Raw genomic sequence first — 20,415 nt, forward strand, 5'->3', positions numbered from 1 at the left:
CTCCTGGCTGAAGCTTCACAGCCCTCCTGCTTCCTAAGTTAAGGCAGGATCAGTCTTCTGAATGGTGGCTGGTGTTCAGCCAGGGCCCCAGCTTAGAGCACAAAATGCTTAAGTTCAGGTCTGTGGTCTATGAACAGCACTGCACGTGGCCCACCCAAGAGTGCCATCTCTGGGTGACCATGTGTGGGCAAGAGATTCAAACAGTAAGTAAGCCAAGGTCACTGGTAGAAACATCAGCACCCTTCCCCCTTTTGTTTCTAGTTAATGGGCAAAGTTAATGATTGTAGTGAGTAGTTAAAGCTAGGCTCTGGAATGAGAGCAGGCTTGGGAGTGTATCCTGTCTCCACTGCTTCCTAGCAGTATGAACATAGGGTAATCTTTCCATGCCTCAGTTTCCTCACCTCTAAAAGGGGGTGGGAAAGTGAGGACTTATCCTACAAGGTCGAGTAGCTACGAGGATAGAGCAGGATGAGGTGCGTCTAGCATACAGCCCAGTATAGTAGACCTTCAGTAAGAGTCAGGGCCCCGCTCCTCGTTGGGTGTGCCCTGCACTGTGGCAGCTGCCAAGCAGAAGGCATCTTGGAACCTACTCCTGACAGAGGCCGGGGCAGTTCAGTGTCAGGTGAGATCATGCACCTGATTACAAAGGGTTCCATGTACTATAACACTTGTTGACAAACATTAATTGAGTAGCTAAATCAGTGATATATTGTTGCCTTTTTAAAGAGTTTCCTGCTGGGTTGCAGACTTCCTGGAAGGAGGAGTTAATGTAGGGAGATGGCCGCATAAGCAACAAGAGGATACCATCATTTAGACCTAGATAGGAAGTTAGCCAGCTCGCTAACCATTTTATGGAAATCAGCTGACTCCTTGAGTTTCATTTCTTTGCCCATCTGTAGAAGAGGCTGGACCAGAGTTTGGAAGAGGTCAGCTAGTCCCTATGGTCTCTTCCCGAAAGGTTGTGTTTTTTGAGGGCCCTAGTGTGTGAGGTGGCCTGGTGGGTGCTGTGCTCCATTAAAGAGGAAGCCGCCAGCAGCAAAATGGCTCATAGAAAAAAGAATGCTCCTTCTTTTCCCCCCCCCCCCCCGCCAAAGAATGAGTATTATAGGCTCCCAGGAGCAGAAGCAAAGTCTGCTTAGAGTCCTTTTCTAAGGTTTTTAAAAAAGAGTCACAAAGTTTAGAGAACTAGGCCTCCCCACCTGAGAGATGAAGACATTAAAGCTAAGTTGAAGTGACCTCTCCTTAGGTCCATGAATTGTGTGCGAGGGAGCAGGAAGCAGAGCTCGTGTTTCCTGCTTGGTCATTCCTCCTGTCCCCCTCTTGCAAAACAAAAAAAGAAAGAAAGAAAGAAAAAGCAGCCATGTGCGGTGCTCAGAATGTGGTCTGTGGCGGCAAACAGAGCTGGTTTTGGATCCTGGCTTTATCTGATCTAGGGAATATTATTAAGACCCTCTATACCTCACTTTTTCCGTCTTTACAATGAATAATAAAAGCTACTATGCTAAGGTGTTGTGAGAATTTAGAGGGGCTGCTTTGTGTACCTCCTCAGTCTTAATGGGCATTCAGTTAATGATAGTGCCCATCTCCATTCCTATAGCAGCACTGCATGTTCTAGGCAAAATCTCAGATGCCCTTGGATTTCCTCATCTGTAAAGCAGAAGAGTTTGACTAAAATCTATTAGATGGTCTTTAAGGTTCCTTCCCACTCTAAAATTCTGACTCAGATAGTGATTGTTTTTTACCAGTTAATCTTATGCGTGGTCTTGTTTTAATTTTTTTCTCATTGTTGCAACATATGATAAAGCACGCTCATGAAAAAGGATGAATGTGTTACCCAAACGAGTGGTAGTTTCTACTGATCCCCAGTGTTTGTGACATATGTCATCCTATATGTGGGTGTGTATTTTTTTTAATAGATCTGGAAAGCTAGGAGGTGGTAAACTGCCAGTTGTAGTACTGTAATAGTCAGTTGTAGTAAATGGAGGAACCGTTAGCCTACATGAGCTTCCAAATCCCCAAACTTTTTTCTGAAATGGAGACTCATTGTTAGGAATCTGAGTTTGCACATGAGTGGGTTTTATAGGAAGGTGGCTTTTATAGGAAGAAGGCAAATTTCACTTACTGACCACTCGCTGGTTCCCTCAGTGAGTTTTAATATACATAGGATTTGGTTTGGGCATGTGATATCTTCCTTCCTTCCTCCCTCCTTCCCTCCCTCCCTCCCTTCCTTTCTTTTTTCCTGTTTTTTGTTAAAGGTTAAGTATGACAGAGACAGCAGGCAGGCAGAGGGAGACAGACCCTGTTGTAGAGAGAGACACAATGTAGACTCCTTGGTAAAGATCTTCTAGCACAGGCCAGCAGCTCTGCCAGTCTGGACACCCTCCTTGCCTGGCAAGGTGTGGTGCAGAGGGTAAGACAAGGCACCTTTCCTTTGGACCACACCCTTACCTTTTGGAAAGAGTTGAGTGACTCATTCTGGGTTTTTATGAAACATTTCAAACATAGTGATTCATGGTTCATTCTCTCTTTCTGAGAATCATCTAAAAATAGGTATGAAATTTACAATCCTTTTGGATCCTTACACAAATTAAGAGAATTGTAACTCAGATAAATTCATTTTTTGCTAGATCAGATTTATTTCCAGAGCTTCCAGGGAATGGGCCATTTATTCATCTGTAAAGCTGTAGGGCTGGTTTGTGAATACTTGAAGTCCATCACCCTAAAACTTGAGAAGTTCTGAATCTATACAGTTCCAAGATCTGCTTGTATGTGTGCATGAATGCATGTGTGGGTGTGAGAATGTGAGTGGGTGTGCTGTTTTAGGAAAGTAATCTTCACAAAGTCCTTTGAGATGCCTTTAAGGACTTGGTTTTAGATCTAGCTGAGCCACCCATGACTTTAGTGTAGTATCTTGTCTCAGGAAAGCAGCTGGCAATCTGAGAAGATCTGGGATTCTTGGGACATTCGCTGGATTGAGAACAGTGGGTTTTGGGGGTTCTGATACATCCAGTACTGAACTTTTATGTGGTCATGCCTTTGAACCTTGTTCATGAAGCACGGACTTTTGGTCAACTTTCTTAGGCCAGGTTTATAAGGTTTTGCCCCTCACTCAACAAGTAATGATTAACTACAGTCACTGTAGCTGGATTCTGCCCATCACTAATTGTCAACACTAGGCTAGGAGGCTAGGCTGGCCAACAACCATCTATGGGCCATAGTGGAATGGGGCCTCTGAGCTTCGCCTTAGAATCACCACTTTCAAACCCTTTCAGTTGCCCAGCCATGGATAGGCAGCATGGGAATTGAGTCATAAGTGATGTACTGCAAGGCCAATCCAGAACCCCAATCCCTGGGGCTCACAGGACTCTAGATGGAACTTCACTAAATACATTTTTGTCTGCTTATCTGGATTAGTGGAAGGGCCTGACTGTGGTCAGGCATAATGAAGCACGTGTGTTATAGGTGAATCTGGAGGCAGTTCTCTGGACCAGAAGCAGTGGCGTTTTTTGGAAGTTAGCACTAATTTCAGTCATTTCTTGGTTTTTGCTTCTGAAACTCTAAGAAGGAAGACTAGATGGTTTTCTTAGACTTCCAACACCCTACTCCCCACAGAGCTCAGGTTGTCATTCTGGATACCATCTCTGCCTTATCATCAGGATCACCTTCTCTAGGGAGCTCCAGAGCACCTCTGATCCTGCGCATCTCTTTCTCCTATAGTTTTACCAGATTGGGAGCTGGGAGAGGGAAGGGCAGGGCCTGACCAGGGCAGCACACACACATTATTGTCATCCCTGGGTGTGAGGGCCCTGCACAGTTCCTTGTGTTTAGCGGCTGTTTCATGCATGTCTTTCTGAGTTGAATTGAAGAGAGGGGGCTTGAGAAAGCAAACAGGGCAAGGGCATGGGATGAAGAAGGTAGGGAGGGAAACTGGAGGAGGCTGCCCCACTGTGGTACGAGCGGACTGGCAAGAGTGGTATTGAGGCTTCTGGGACCGACCAACCTCCCTGTGGACCTGCCCCAGAGGCTGAGCAGCCAGTTCTGCGCACCTCCTCTCACGCAAGGACTCATGTCAGGAGTGGGTCCTTGGCAAAGAGCCTCAACCCCAAGGATTGGAATTTCCCTAATTCGAAAAGGAAAAGTGGTCAATATTTGCCTTTTCTGTTTTTGTTACTAGGGACAGAGTGAAGGGAGTTTGTACAGTTTGTTTCAAGGTGGGTTTTCCCCCATATTCCTCAGATTTTCAGTTGGCTAATGTAAGGAAAGCTACTTCCATTGCTTTTGGGGGAGCTGGGGTTAAGTACCTTTTTAAGAGCAGCGTGGCTTCCTTGGTTTTGATTGGACTGTTTGAAACTCTGCAGCGTGGATTGGAACATGCTCTTCAGTTCAGCCCTTAGTGTCTGGCTCTGCCAGACACCCTTGGCTGGGTTCTTTCCCAGATCACAGGCTCTCACTCACCAGCGAGGGGCAGTGGGAAAACACAGCTCCTCTGTCCACCCTTTGGTCTCACGTGGTCTGAGTGTGGAACATCTGGAAACTTGAGTAAGAGTCACAGTCCACCTATTTCACAATCCTATTGGGGGCACCCTTTGCCGTCTAAAGTATGACCACAGCCCTGAAAGTAATCAAACAAGGGCTCCAAGAGGTGGGCCGGGGAACACAAAGCTCATGGCATTTTACTCCTGTATTCATGTAATGAACACAGATAGTACGTGGCTACTATGTGCCAGGCACTGGCTAATGAAAAGACAGGGCTCCCAGCCCTCAAGGACTGTGTGGTAGGAGAACATAGCTGGTGTTCCCTAAAGGTCAGTTACCTAAAATGAATACCTTTCTTTTACAAACAAATCTAACAAGATTTAGTTTTATTTGCTTTTCCAGTCCACAGACAATTAGCAGTAGTAAATAGAGGGTATGTTGGGAAGATTGGTAGCTGTAGACACAGAAATGACAGCCAGGAATGGAGGAGGAAGACAAAGAACCACACAAAGGAGATGCCAGAATTAACAATTATAATAGTGTGCACAGGCCAGTTGGTGTGAGGCCGAGAGCCCAGTGATTCTCTGTACCCCCTGAGGACATTACCTAACACACTCCATTAATTGATGTTCCTGGTAATGACTCAAAATCATTCCGAAGAAATGGATGGTTATTGTACTTAAGACAGGAAGAGCTATAATATCCCTTTTTTGTTGTTTTTTGTTTTACTTTTTAATATTTCCAGTTTAACCATCCAAATTGTTAAAATGTGTTTCTGCTTAGGAATAAGCCACAGTTACCTGGGAAATTTGCTTATGTGGAAGGGCCTATTCCTCAGGAAAACCACACGTGTGAAACACAACTCAAGTTTAGTCGACTCATTGCCATATGTACAATCAAGAATGAGCAACTGTCAGAGGACAGATAGAATACAGTCAGCTACTCTGAAGATACACCATGAGCATAATATGATCACTGGAAGTATATAAACAAGAGCATTGCTCTAAAATTTATTTTCAGTGATTATCCATTTCTGAAAACCACACAGTTTATGATAATTGAAGAACAATGGAGTACACAGGTTGTGGTGAGATGACCCTCAGGCAGCAGATGACAGGAGGATACACTGCCACTGACGTGGGTTGGGGTGGGGTGAGTCGTCACTGACCATCTAGGTCACACTGAGCTGTTCTGCAGGGGAAGCAGGCAGACCTCGGAGATGTTGCAGGTTCAGTTCCAGACCATCGCAATAAAGTGAGAATTGCAATAAAGCAAGTCACATGAATTTTCTTTTTTACAATAAAGCAAATCACATGCATATAAAAGTTATGTTTCTACTGTAGTCTACTGGGTGTGCAATAGCATTATGTCTAAAAAACAACATACCTTATTTGTTTGTTTGCTTTTGTTTTTTGGCTGTGCCACATGGTTTTCGGGATCTTACTTCCCTGACCAGGGATCGAACCCGAGCCCATGGCAGTGAAAGCGCCAAGTCCTAACACCAGACTGCCAGGGAATTCCCATATACCTTATTTTAAAAATACGTTAATGCTCAAAAATGCTAACCATCATCTGAGCCTTCAGCAAAAGCTGTTGGAGAGTCTTGCCTTGATGGCTGCAGACTAGTCAGGGTGGCGCTGAAGGCTGAGGTGGCAAAATAAGACAGCAGTGAAATTCGTGGCATTGATTGACTCTTCCTTTCAAGAACAGTTTCTCCATAGCGTGCAATGCCGTTTGATAGCATTTTACATGTAGTAGACCGTCTTTCAGAATTGGACTCAATCCTCTCAAACCCTGCCCGCTGCTTTATCAACTAAGTTTATGTACTATTCTAAGTCCTTTGTTGTCATTTCAACAATCTGCACAGCATCTTCACCAGGAGTAGATTCTATCTCAAGAAACCACTTTCTTTGTTCATTCATAATAAGCAGCTCCTTATCCATGCAAGTTTTATCAGGAGGTTGCAGCAGTTCAGTCACATTTTCAGGCTCTACTTCTAATTCTACTTCTCTTGCTGTTTCCACCATATCTGCAGTGACTTCCTCGAGGCACTGAAGTCTTGAACCCCTCAAAGCCGTACATGAGGGTTAGAATCGCCTTCTTCCAAACTCCTGTTAATGTTGATATTTTGACCTCTTCCCACCAGTCACAAATGTTCTTTTTTTTTTTACATCTTTATTGGAGTATAATTGCTTTACAATGGTGTGTTAGTTTCTGCTTTATCACAAAGTGAATCAGAGAGTGGCATGGACAAATGTTCTTAATGGCATCTAGAATGGCGCATCCTTTGCAGAAGGTTTTCAATTGACTTTGCCCAGATCCATCAGAGAAATCACTGCTTATGGCAGCTGTAGTCTTATGAAATGTATTTCTTAAATAAGACTTGACAGTCAGAATGCCTTTTTGATCTGTGGGCTGTAGAATGAATGTTGGGTTGGCAGACATGAAAAAAACATTAATCTAGTTGTACATCTCCCTCAGAGCTCTTGGGTGACCAGGTGCATTGTCAATGAGCAGTACTATTTTGAAAGGAATATTTTTTTTCTGAGCAGTAGGTCTCAACAATGGGCTTAAAATAGTAAACCATGTTATAAACAGATGTGCTGTCATCTAGACTTCGTTTCCATTTATAGAGCACCGGCAGGAGTAGATTGTGCATGATTCTTAAGGACCTTAGGATTTTCAGAATGGTAAGTGAGCATTGGCTTCAACTTCGAGTCACCAGCTGCATTAGAAAGTCCGCCTGTCCTTTGAAGTTTTGAAGCCAGGTAGTGACTTCTCTCAAGCTATGGAAGTCCTAGATGGCATCTTCTTCCATTAGAAGGCTGTTTTGTCTACATTGGAAATTTGTTCTTTAGTGTAGCCACCTTTCATGAATTATCTTAGCTAGATCTTCTGGATAACTTGCTAGTGTAGCTTCCATGTCAGCACTTGCTGCTTCACCTTGCACTTTCATGTTATGGAGATCGCTGCTTTCCTTAAACTTCATGAACCAAACTCTGCTAATAAGCTCAGACTTTTCTTCTGCAACTTCCTCACTTCTCAAAGCCTTCACAGAATTGAAGAGAGTTAGGGCTATGCTCTGAGTTAGGCTTTGGCTTAAGGGAATATTATGGCTGGTTTGATCTTCTGTCCAGACCACGAAAACTTTCTCCACATCAGCAATAAAGCTGTTTCGCTTCCTTATCATTCGTTCACTGGAGTAGCACTTTTAATTTCCTTCAAGAACTTTTCCTTTGCATTCATAACTTGGCTAACTATTTGGTGCAAGAAGCATAGCTTTTTGGACTGTCTCAGCTTTTGAAATGCCTTCCTCACTAAGCTTAATCAAATAGTAACGTCAAAGATTGCTGATTGCAGATCACATAACAATATAATAACAATGAAAACGTTTGAAATATTGCGAGGATTACCAAAATGTGACAGAGACAAATGCTGTTGGAAAAATGGCACCAATAGACTTGCTCAGCACAGGGCTGCCGCAGACCTTCAATTTGTAAAAAAGTAGTATCTGCGAAGCGTAATAAAGTGAAGAGAAATAAAACGAGGTGTGCCTGGATTTATTTGGTGGGTGACAACTACCTAGAACCAGCAAACTTCTGTAAAGAGCCAGAGGAAATACTTTAGGCTAATGGGTCTTTCCATCACAACTATTCAACCCTGCAAAAAAGATATAGAGAATATAATATGTATAATCGAATAGTATGGCTGTGGTCCAATAAAACTATTGGTTTAGAACTTAAATAGCAATCGTGGGGACATAGATGATATGCATACAAATCAGTATGGCAGCAGGAAAAAGAATGCTTGCATTTGGAGGTTGTCAAAATGTTGAGCTTCCATCAGCTTTTGAATCATAATGGGATTTCAGCTTTTCGTTTGTTTGGTTTTGTTTGTACAGAGTTTAGAATTTTAGAATTTGCTTGCCATAGGTCAGGTCCCAGATGTCCCCAGTTTTCAGTCTCCTGCTGTCCTTCTCTTTGGTGCTTCAGAAGGTATCCCTGCATCTTTTAATGCCTCTAGGTTGTCCCTGGCAACACTAATTGCCACTGTCTTGTGAAGAGCACAAGGTTGCTCTATTGGAAAATTCTGGTTAAATGTGATAGTCACTCTGAGTATTTGTTTAGTCAGTGTTCCTTTGGACAAGCACACAGTACACATTTAACTGCCTTTCAGCCATTAATTCTCTGCCACCATGGGAGGGGAGGCCTTGGCCTTATTCTTTCATTATTAGTCCGTACAAGTTTTGATTCCAGAATGTCTGTCATTTGAGTAGTAGTTACTGATCTGCCCTCTCAGCTTTCTGGACACATCCTTACTTTTTATGACGCTACTGTAGTCACTTCAGATCCTCTTTCTTCGTTGGGGGTGAGGGCAGTGGAGGAAGGAGGAAAATTGGGCAAAGGGTAAGGATAACCCAGTACAACCGTTGAAAGCTTGCCCTTCCCCTTCAGAGCTGCAGTCTTCAGAAAAGCACACAGAGCCAGTGCTGCTTTTGAGTGATTTCCTCTGCTGTGAAGTGATTTGAGTTCTCAAAAGACTGAGATGTTGCTTGCCTGCATCATAGACTGTGCTCCGGGTGGTTTTCCCATGGCCCCTACATCTGAGACAGAACTGGAGCCATCGCGGTTTCTGAGAAGCCTGGTTGGTGAAACGACAGGCCCCAGAGTTTAAGATAAAGAACTGGAGCAGGGGAATCTGGACTGACATGTCTTGCAGCATGTGCCGTGGACAGAGAGACTTCAGTTATCGCGTCGTAGTGATTTCATTGCTCTCTCCAGAGACTCAGCTGCAGCTGTGAGGAAGAAAGGACGCGTTGCTCAGCCCTTGCTTCTGAAGTAACTGACGTCTTTCCTAGAGAGAAGACGTGCACACCGCCTGTGATGTGTGCAGGGTCTTGCGGTCGACAGCACGAGTAACAGGCACCTCCAACTCCTTCGACCCTCACTCCAACTGTGAGGAGGGGGCTGGGGCTGGAATGTGGGTGTTTTCCTAGGTCAGGAGACCAGGACTCACGAAGCCCCACAAGCAGGTGGTGCGGAAACATCTCTGGACTCATTGTCCAACACTCCTATGCTTTGCCCTATCACCATGAGTAGAGCAGAACTCATTCCTGGAAAATAAACCATTTTGGCCATAGGGCTAAAAACCCTAGCTTGTTTCAAGAACATTCCCCATCCTAGTGAGTGTTTTGCCTTTATTATTGGCTGATGCAGTGCAGTAAGTTAGAAGGTCTTCATGGTTGCAGCTTAACCCTAGTCCTAGGTTACCACTACTTTCCTCCTACTCAATCCCAACCAGCCTCAACACGAGTCTCTGGGTTTGTCCACGGTGTAGAGGCAGCAGTGTTACTGATGAAGAGAGTTTTCCCAGAGGGCCTGATGCTCCCCCTCCCGCCCCTTTGTCTTTTAGGTCAAAATTTGAACATATCTGTTAGTCCGCCTCCCAGCTGGTGTGCTGTGTGTGCTGCTGCTGCTCCGGCTGACCTGAGGCGAGGCATTTGCCCTTTGAAGCCTCCCCTTTCTTTATCTGTCACGTGAAGGCTTTGGACAAGGTGGCCCTGTTTTAGCTTTCAGAAGTAGGGACAAGAACTCACATTGGAAATGAACAGAAGGTTTAGGCAGCTTTTCTGCAAGAAGTTTGCACATAGATACTCATGGCTCGCTTTGGAAAGGTAATTTTGTCAAGTCTCCTTGATGACAAGACCACACCAAATTTCTGGGTTCTTTCTTCTCTCTTCCAGATGCCAGTATGGACAGAATAGCTTATGATGCTTATCCCCGCCCACCACTTCCGAGACATTGAGCGGAAGCCAGAATACCTCCAGCCAGAGAAGTGCGTCCCACCTCCCCACCCCAGTCCTGTGGGAACCATGTGGTTTATCCGTGATGGCTGTGGCATCGCCTGTGCCGTTGTCACCTGGTTTCTGGTCCTCTATGCGGAGTTTGTGGTCCTCTTTGTCATGCTGATTCCATCCCGAGACTACGTGTACAGCATCATCAATGGAATTATGTTCAACCTGCTGGCCTTCTTGGCCCTGGCTTCCCACTGCCGGGCCATGTTGACGGACCCCGTGAGTATGTCTGGGCTTGTTTTGACCAGCCCACACTCTCCTTCTCTGGCCCTGGCATGGCCGCAGCCTGCATGTGCCCCCTGACCTTGGGAATGTGGAGAATAGGAGGGCCAGGGCTGGGGTGGGAAAGTGGACTCAGGCCCCACCAAGGGGACCCCATCTGTACCACAGCCTGTCCTGGTTGAATGATGCTTTCTGTATGTAGGTGTCTGCATTAATTGAGCCTACCATGGGAGGAGTTTGATCTAGAGGAGGCTTAGCCTCTAGTTAGAAAGGCACAGTGAGAAAACCACGAGGCTGGGGCCAGATGATCCGAGTGGAAGGCATGCTGGGGGTTGGATCAGGATGGGGCCTCCCAGTGAAGATAGGACTGGAGCCAGGTGAAGCTGAAATTAAAGCCCTATCCAGTTCCAGGAACCTGCACAACAGTGGCCTTTACCTTGTTTGGGCGAGGCTCATCTTTCCCTGAAAAGCTGGATAAGCCTGTTTCAGGTCCTAGCAAGTGCCTCTTGGTTGAGTATCTGTGGGTAAAGCCGTGGTTTTCTGCCCAATGACTTAGGTAAATATACCAAGCTGTGCAAGTGGCTGTTGAGTATTAAAGTCTCCATTCCTGCTCATTATCTCGTATGGGAAAAGTGAGAGAGAGTGTTATTTGATAAAGACTTCCTATGGCTTAATTGTTTCAGTACGTGGGACAAGTGTGTTTAAATTAAGAAAGGGAAAGCACTGCAAGTGGCAATGCACTGGCCACACAGATTTCGTTTCTGTGAGTCCCCGGGGAAAGCACAGTAAAAATGCTGGGTCCTGAGCTAGTTCCCTTCTCAGAGGGCTCCATTTCCTGCCGGTTCAGGTGGTGGATTGTTAATCCATCCCTAGGGAAAGCCACTTTCCCGGCTCAATCACGAGCCAGTGACCGGCCCATATGGCGCCTCTTCTCATGCACGTGCCTGGAGAGATCGCACACACTGGCAGGCAGGGGCCTGCTGGCCCAGTGTTAGAGCTGCTCGTAGGATTGTTGAACAGCTGTCACCTGAAGGAAATGAAGTACATGGTTATAAGTGCCCTGAAACACAGGGAATAAACAGTTTTCCGCAGCAGCATCAATTTGATCATAATGGAAACAAATTAAGGGTTCATTCAGAAATTTTTATGGTGCCCTTGCTATTGGGGATACAAGAGTAAAAGATATTATTTGTCTCAGCTTATAATTTAGTGTCTGCTGAGCCCCAGTCACTCTTCCTTCTCTCAAGGTGCCCTCTGTCTAGAGGAGACGACAGGTGAGGTTAACCCCGTGTGATGAAGGCTGTGGCAGAAGGAAGCACAAGTTGCTGTGGAAGAACAAAAATTAACCAGTCTAGGCAGGGGTGGCTGCCTGGAGGAGGTGATGCCCAGGCCAGTTCTTGTCAGAACAATGTACATGGGCAGGGAAGGTGGAGGGTGATAGGGCAGGAAGACACTGACAGCATTCCAGGCAGAGGGAGCAGCATACACAGAGACACAGGAATGCAGGAGTGTGGTTGTTTGGAGTGGTAGGAACTTAGGAGAATGGGTTTGGTTTGGTGATGTGGCCAGAGTGCCAAAGAAGTGGGGTAGGAGTTGGAAAATGGGGCCAGCGAGAGCCCCTGAGGATTTTAAAAGAGTGATGAGATCAGATTGTCATTTTACAAGGATCACCGTGGCAGCAGTGAGGAGGAGCCCTGGGGGCATTGAGGAGTGGGACAAAATGGATGCCATGTTTATTGAGTACCTACTATGTGAGAGGGTCCTTCTGAGCAATGGATACAGCTGTGAGCAAGACAGACCACAATCCCTGCCCTACTGCTGCCCACATCCTAGCGTAGGGCGTCAGGCAGTAAAGACGTGATGGAACAAGGTAATTTCAGAAGTCGAAAAGGGCTTTAAAGACAGCAAAACTGTGTGATCCAGGGGCTGTGGTAGTGACTTTTCTGGGGTGAAGGAGGACTATTTATTTATTTACTTACTTATTTTTTATTTTATTTTTCCAGAATCCTAATCACTAGGCCACCAGGGAACTCCTGAAAGCTCATAGTGGTTTGGTTTTGTTTTAATTAATTAATTTATTTATTTTTGGCTGCGTTGGGTCTTCGTTGCTGCGTGCAGGCTTTCCCTAGTTGCGGCGAGCGGGGGCTACTCTTCGTTGCGGTGCGCCAGCTTCTCATTGCGGTGGCTTCTCTTGTTGCGGAGCATGGGCTCTAGGTGAGCAGGCGTCAGTAGTTGTGGCACATGGGCTTCAGCAGTTGTGGCTCGCGGGCTCTAGGTGTGTGGGCTTCAGTAGTCGTGGCGCACGGGCTTAGTTGCTCTGTGGCATGTGGAGTCTTCCCGAGCCAGGGCTCGAACCTGTGTCCCCTGCATTGGCAGGCGGATTCTTAACCACTGCACCACCAGGGAAGTCCCAGGAGGACTATTTAAATGAAGGTGATCTGAGAAGGACCCCTGAGGCGATGCCACTTGAGCTGAGGCCTAAATAACATGAAGGGGTAGGTCAGGCAGGTGAAGGTCAGAGGGCAAGTACCTTGCAGGCAGAGGAGAGGTACAAAGGCCCAGAGATAGGAGCGTGCTTGGCGTGTTTGAGAAACAGGACTCAGACCAGGGTGACCGGAGCATGGTGAGTGGAGGCGAGAGGGGCTGGAAGCGGTGGGGAGGGCTGCAGAAGCCAGGCCAGGCAGGACCTGTGGGCCTCGTGAGAACCTTGGTCTCTATTGTATAGTGAGAAGCCATCAGAGAGGCACGATGTGACCTGATTTTTGAGAAGACAAAAATCCTTGTGCTTGCGATAGGGTTCTGAGGTGGGGCAAGTAGAAGCAGGAAGATGAGAGTTATCGCAGTGGGCCACGCAAGACGTGGTGGCAGCTCAGACCAAGGTGGGAGCGGTGAGGCTGGGGGAGAGAAACTTTTGGATTTGGAATATATTTTAAGCCCCTAATGCTCAGGCCTGGCTGCATATTAGAATCCCTTGAAGAGCTTTCGAAAAGTACTGATGCCTTGGGCCCCATCCCCAGAGATTCTACTCTAATTGGTCTGGGATGGGGCCCTGGGATTGGGGTGCTTTAAAGCTCCCAGGTATCCCTCATATTCATCCAGGTCTGAGAACCGCCATTCAGAAGAGTGACAAAAGGGAAGAGGGATCAGAGAGTGTGCCTTCCAGAGTCTTGGCTGGAGTAGCTGGGAGATTTGCTGGTCCCCTTTATTGAATGGGAGAGTCTGGGGAGAACAGATTTTGGAGGAGAAATCAAGACTTCTATTCTGGCCAAACTGTGTCTCTGTTACGTGTAAGCAGGAGTGCTACCTGGGCAGTGGACAGCCAGGTCTGGGGCTGGTGGGGAGTTGGGATCAGAGAGTAGAGTGTGGAGTTTACTGGTTTCTAGAAGGCATGTGAATCAGGGAACTGGATGTCGGGTGGGAGGGAGAAGAGACTTCTGCCCTGGCCTTCCTGCTACCCTCACACACGTGTGTTCTTTGACCTCCACGTTGTGCCCTCTCCAGGGTCTTCCTCAGTCTGGCCCCTTGCAGTCGGATGCAGGAGAGAGTGATTCTCACTGTATGTTGCTCGGCTTCCAATCCCAAATGAGAGCCACAGACTATATCCCAAACACCATTCAGCTTCTCATAGGTGTGTTTTGCTGTTGGCCTGAAAGAAAAAGGGGCAAAAAAGTAAAGCGTCTGTCAAATATCTACCATTAGTAAGGGGAGCAACTCAAAGCATGCCCTGCAGACCTGCCCCATCTCCGGCTCTTCATGCTGCCACCTGCCTCTCCCCACTCCCAACATGTGACATCTTATGCAAAACCCAGTACACAAAACAGAGAGAGGTGGGGCTGCAGAGGAAGGAACCCCTGGGACACCCCGGGCTTCCAAGGAACGGAGTTGGGGAGCCCAGATCTCACACTGAAAGCAAGTCAATTAGGGGTTCCTTATTAACACTGCAGGCAGAGTCTGTTTTTAAAAAGGCATCACTGCAGGATTCTAAGGAGTTCCCTAATAGGATTGTAATGTTTTGTATCTCAAGAATTCATGTTGTGTATAATTTTTCAGAAAAGTTTATATCCGGAGGTTATAAGCAATGTATAACAATGTATGCATTGTATATCATTTTGGTTTGTTAATATTACTAGTAAAACAAAAACAAAAAACTCCTGCAGTCTCCCCCAGACAGTTACTGGTAGCCCTTTCAGCTCTGAAATTCTTATTCCAAATGAACATCAGAAGAGTTGCAACCACTACAGCTTTCTGGACCATTTAGCAGTCATTTACTCCAACATAGTAGTAAGTGGGTCCACGAAGAGCTTGAGCAGAAAAGGGAAGAAAGAAATGACTTGGAGGTGGAACTCCCATTTGAGAAATGGGGTGAAAGGGATAGACAGGCCTGTAAGAAGAGGGAAGGGGGCAGGTGGACAGAGGGGCCGTACCTCACTTGGCAGGTGTGCTGGCCTGGAGGTGGCATGGTGTGGGCGGGCGCGTGAGTCAGACCGGTGTTTGATTTCAGGCTGCCCTCTCCTTGCCTGCTCTGAGGTTGTGTAATGTATTCAAAGGAGCTTTCTGTGTTCCTGAAACACTTGAGACGGTGCGAGGTCGAGAGTGGCTCCGCTTGCCTGGAGGAGGCAGCCTCTTGAAGGCAACCTGGGCTCAGGGACTCTTTCTGACCTTGGTACCTGCTCTGTCTCCCCGCCCCATCCCAATTCACCACCTGACCTTTTCCAGTTATAAATACATTTTAACTCCTCATCCTAGGAACCCCCTCAGGAATCCTGAAGGATTCCATTTAAAATTTAGATCTGGGACAACACCTGTCTCCCAGAAGGTGCTTAAAGCTGGGAGCGTGTTTCTTTTTGTCCTAGCTGCTGAAAGCCCAAAGCCAAGCACTACATAATCACAGCAGTTGTGTCAACCCTATGATCAGCTTTTTTTTTTTTTTTTTTTTGCCCCTGCTTTCTTTGGACCTAATCGTTATTAACCTCATTGTAGATTATCTCAAATCTGAGATTTGAGAACAGGAGGAATGTAAATGAATTCAATTTAACCACATTGTTAAGGGAAAGAAAATTCATCTGTCTGCCTGCCAGTGTCCCTCCCTGCCTTTGAATCCCACCCTGTGAACACCTTGCTATAAACAGACCTCACATGACTATCTGAGACCACTGCAGGCCAGTGATTGGAGTTTCAGCGGCCCAAACCGGAATAACAGGACTCACTTCAACATGCAGTTGGTAATCCCTTCTGGAGTCTCTCTCTCGGTGACCTTATTGAGCACAACTGTGTACAGAATCAGTGAGTATTTACTCGGGCAAGTACGGTGGCAGAATGATGTCAGGTCCGTGGGAGCATAGGACGAATAGCACCGGGTCGTCCTGCAGTGTGCCGTGTAATGTGCGTGGGTGCTGCGTGCAGCCAGAGAAGGGCCTCTCACACTTTGCCCAAAGGTGTTGACACATTCCCTGGATCAGGTCAGGGACTTGCCTCAGGGTTCATTTGAGGAGGGTGCTGCACTCTGCCTAGTGCCAGGCAGTTTCTCATACCTGCCACTGAGTAATCCATAAACACCGACCGGAAAATCTTTCTAGCTCCAGAGAGAAGAGGGTGACCAATTTGGGGGTTACCTACCTCCTGCCTTTCTGTGGAGGAGACAGGTGGCCTTTTGACACAGGCCTGGGGCTGGTCACCTGTTCCTGGCAGAGCTATTAAGAGGGAGAGTTTCTGACTAGACCAGCAGGTGTGCTCATGCCGTGATCCCGTGGCCCCTGAAACAGTTTAAGCAAGTTTTCATACTTGTTGCCTGAAATAAATGGAATCATTGGTGCTTCTTTGGAACCTGTGTCCACCCCTTTACAAGTGTGTCCTTTTTACATCATCGTATTATCCTGGATACTAATTGAAACAGGCCTTGTTATCTTGGGCCTATTTCAGTCTTAATGTTTGTGTAGTTATACAGTTCTTCACAGGAGAATGATATTATGGCATCAAGGCAATTAAAAAGAAAACCCTCTTCAGTCACTTAATAGAATAGAAACGTAAGTTGGGGGCTTCCCTCGTGGCGCAGTGGTTAAGAATCCGCCAATGCAGGGGACATGGGATTGATCCCTGGTTGGGGAAGATCCCACATGCCGTGGAGCACCTAAGCCTGTGTGCCACAACTATTGAGCCTGTGCTCTAGAGCGCGCAAGCCACAACTACTGAGCCCACGTGCCACAACTACTGAAGCCTGCGCACCCACTACTGAAGCCTGCTTCAGTAGGGCTCTAGAGTGCGCCTAGAGCCCATGCTCCACAAGAGAAGCCACTGCAATGAGAAGCCAGCGCACTGCAATGAAGAGTAGTCCCTGCTCGCGACAACTAGAGAAAGCCCGCATGCAGCAACAAAGACCCAAGGCACCCAAAAAGATTAAAAAATTAAAAAATAATAAAATATGTAAGTTGTCTTCTGATAGAGGCATAGATTCTAGACTTGGGTCTGAATCCTGCCACCACCACCTGTTAGTCATGTGATCTTGGGAAGTTGCTTAACTTCTCTGCTTTAGTTGCCTCATGTATAATATGAGGAATATCATAGTCTCTGCCTCATAGGTTTATTGTCAGAATTAATTGACAAAGTACAGTAAAGCCCTTGGAACTGTGCCTGGCATATAAGCAATCAATAAATGTCTGTTGTATCATCACTGTTATTCAGCTTGGATTTATTGAAGACTTGTTCCATGCCGGGCCCTGGGCAATTCATTGGGCTACAAATTAAAGACATTGTGTCTGTCCACCAGGAATTTACAGTCATGTAGGAGAGATCAGTGTATACTTAAATGATAGGTGTTATAAGACAAATACAAGCTATGGTAGCACAAAGGCCAAGTGATGGGTTCCGTCTTGGGTGTAGCCTGGGGCCATTAGAAAGAAGGCAGAGGATGTGGTCCCTGAGTGGGTTTGTTGTAGGTGCAGGAGGCAAGGATGTGCCTGACAGGCTGGAGGGGAGGTGCTAATATGGGTCCCTAAGGGCACAAGAGGAAGACTTGGAGAGCACAGAGCCTCTGGGAAACTCCAGGTAGTCCATAGGGTGGGACTGTCAGGGGAGGGAGGTGACACTGCAAGGGTGGTTCAGGGCTGGATCTTGGTGGCCTTGCCTGAGCCCTGCCCAGGAGCTTGGACTCTGTACCATGTGAAGGCTCTAGGGAGCCGGGGAAGGCTTTTAGGCAAGGGGAATAACATGATCAGATTCACATTTTAGAAAGTTTACTCTGGAAAATAGTGGGGAGAAAGGATAGAGGTGAGGCTGCAGGATACGGGGAGAGACTGGAGGCAGGAAGACCTGGGGGACTCTAGTGTCTGGGGCACACGATGATGGGGTTCAACTAAGGCTGTGAGAGTGGCATGGAGGGGAGAACATTGGATTCAAGGCATCATTTGGGGCCATATTAAGTTGGTCGAGTGGGTGGGAGTGTGGGGCAGAGGGTTAGAAGAGCTGGAGATGACTACTGGGTTTCTACCCCAGGTGACCGGGTAGATGATGTCTCATGGGCCAGGGAGGGGAGAATAGGAAGTACAGTTTGTGGAGAAAGTAATGGGTTCAGTTCTACGAAGTTGAATTTTGGGAGTTTGTTTTATTTTGTTTTAATGTCTTTTGAACAACCAGGTAGAAACATCTTCATCCCCAAAAGAGGTCTGAGCTGTAGCTGGTGATAGAGGAAGATTGTCTGGGGAATGCAGGATGAACAAGGAAGAGAGCTAGCAGTGGAGCCCCAAGGATCACCCATGTCCAGGATGGGCAGGAGAGTGAGAAAGGCATAGCCCTAGAGGCAGGTGGAGGCCAAGAGGGCATGGAGCCGTCACAAGAGAGTGACAGGAGGAGGGACTGGTGGGCATGAGGAGACCCAAGAAGGATGAGGGCTGGGAACTGACCTTTGGATTTGGCCACAGGGAGTTGCTTGTTGACCTAGTGGGAGCAGTTCTGTGGTGTGGAGGCAACAGGTGCCAGAGAACTGGAACTAAAGAGTCAGTGAGGGCTTCCCTGGTGGCACAGTGGTTGGGAGTCCACCTGCTGATGCAGGGGACACGGGTTTGTGCCCCGGTCCGGGAAGATCCCACATGCCACGGAGTGGCTGGGCCCGTGAGCCATGGCCACTGAGCCTGCGCGTCTGGAGGCTGTGCTCCGCAACGGAAGAGGCCACAACAGTGAGAGGCCCGTGTACAGCAAAAAAAAAAAAAAAAGAGTCAGTAAGAGGTGAGCAGAGACAGCAAGTATACACAACTTGGAGAAGCTTAGCTGTGAAGGAAGGAGAGCATGGAGTCTGCTAAGAGCCTGAAGGGAAAGCTCTGAGGTAGAAGTATGAGCCCCTGAGGGCCCCTCGTCCTCCAGACAGTGGGTCCCCGTGGGTCCAGGGATGGGAGGAGGGAGAGGAGGTGTAAGGAGGGGGTTACCCTGGCAGCCTCTGTTTCCTCTGACATAGGAAAGGTAGTGGGCAGAGGTCGAGGAAGGTACTGGAAGTTTGGGCTAGCCACTGAGGGGAATGGTTGATGGAGCTATGTCACGCCTCCTGCCCCCAGATTCAAATGGATTCCACTGCGGGACCAAGTATATGTTTTAGAAGCATATGAGCATTTTTATGGATGTATAGATTGTTTTAAGTGTTTTTAGTCTACAAGGAGAAAAGACTGGAAAACTATACTCCAGAATGTTAATAGTACTAATCTTTGGATGATCGAATCAGAGGGTGCATTCTTCCCTTTTAATTTTCTCTTCTCTATACATTTTTAAAAATCATGAACAAGTATTACTTTGGAAATGAGGAAGAAATCAGTATGTTTTGTTCTCCCGGGGTGCAGTAATGTGGAAGCTTCAAGCCATCCCTGTGAGATGTAGGAACAGGGGTAGGGGTGGAGGTAGTGGGTGTTTCTTAGTGCACACGTGACAGCAGTGGCAAAAATGTCTCAGCAGGCCTTCCAGCTCCCAGCTGTCTATCAAGAGTTATACAGAACAAAATCCCTTACCATGAACTAGTAAATTCTGAAATCTGTGGAGATGAGCCCAGAAGAGCCTATTCTTTTAAAGAAAGAAAGAAAGAGAGAGAAAGGGAGGGAGGGGGGAGGGAGGGAGGGAGGGAGGACTCAGTCTCAGGGGCTGGCCCAGCGGGTCTCTAGCTCTGCGAGATGGGCTCACTGGGCAGGTGGGGTCTTGCCTGGATGGGAATGAGCCTTCCAGGAGATTTGTGCAAATGGAGTCACATGGAGGAGGAACTTTTAGGAAGGTTGCGCTGTTGAATGTCTCTGACTGTGGTCTGGAATAAGAGGCAGTAATGAGGAGACCAAATGAGAGCTCCGATTGCCGTTGGTTCTGTAAAGCTCTTGTAGCCCTTTATGGGGAGGGTCTCCTGAGATTTACAGCAAATTGTGGTGGTGGTGACCTTAAAAACTGGACCTGAAAAAAACCAAAAACGACCTTCATTTAGGAAAACAGCCCTATTGCTTCATCACCTTGGGGAAACGCTGTTCCTTAGTGCATTTCTCTTGTACACATGACAATAGTGACTTCCAGATGCAGTCTGTTGGCTTCAGGATCCACAAAAGGTCACACAGTTACCCAAACTCAATTACTTTTTTACATTAAAGAGAATTTAAAGTATGACCCTCTGGGCTTTTCTGCAACCTTCCCCTCTGCCTGGGCCAGCACCCTTCCCAAGCCCCTTTTAAAAATCCACTCGTCTAGGCGGTCTGGGCCCTCTCTTACCTTTGTGAAGACTTCCAGTCCCTGACCCTTCACTGGCCTTAAGGGGGGACCCTCAGATGTCTCAAGGTGAGACAAGTCATAGCACTTCGGTTACAAAATTCGGGAAAGTTGGTCATACTCCTACTTTGCATAGCTCCTTCCTG

The 20,415-nt window shown here is 47.0% G+C and overlaps 1 protein-coding gene across 5 annotated transcripts in view; it reads left to right on the forward strand.

Annotated features, from left to right (window-relative positions):
- ZDHHC3 (zinc finger DHHC-type palmitoyltransferase 3) overlaps positions 1 to 20,415 on the forward strand; it is a 56,182-nt gene that overhangs the window by 5,560 nt on the left and 30,207 nt on the right. For all 5 annotated transcript variants that reach the window (XM_032647338.1, XM_032647340.1, XM_032647335.1 and 2 more), the window contains exon 2: positions 10,220 to 10,549. In XM_032647338.1, the coding sequence (XP_032503229.1) occupies positions 10,244 to 10,549 (306 nt within the window). In that variant the 5' untranslated portion in view covers positions 10,220 to 10,243. The remainder of the gene's footprint in view (positions 1 to 10,219; positions 10,550 to 20,415) is intronic.

Source organism: Phocoena sinus, chromosome 11, assembly GCF_008692025.1.
Source record: "Phocoena sinus isolate mPhoSin1 chromosome 11, mPhoSin1.pri, whole genome shotgun sequence".
In the NCBI taxonomy this organism is placed as follows: domain Eukaryota; kingdom Metazoa; phylum Chordata; class Mammalia; order Artiodactyla; family Phocoenidae; genus Phocoena; species Phocoena sinus.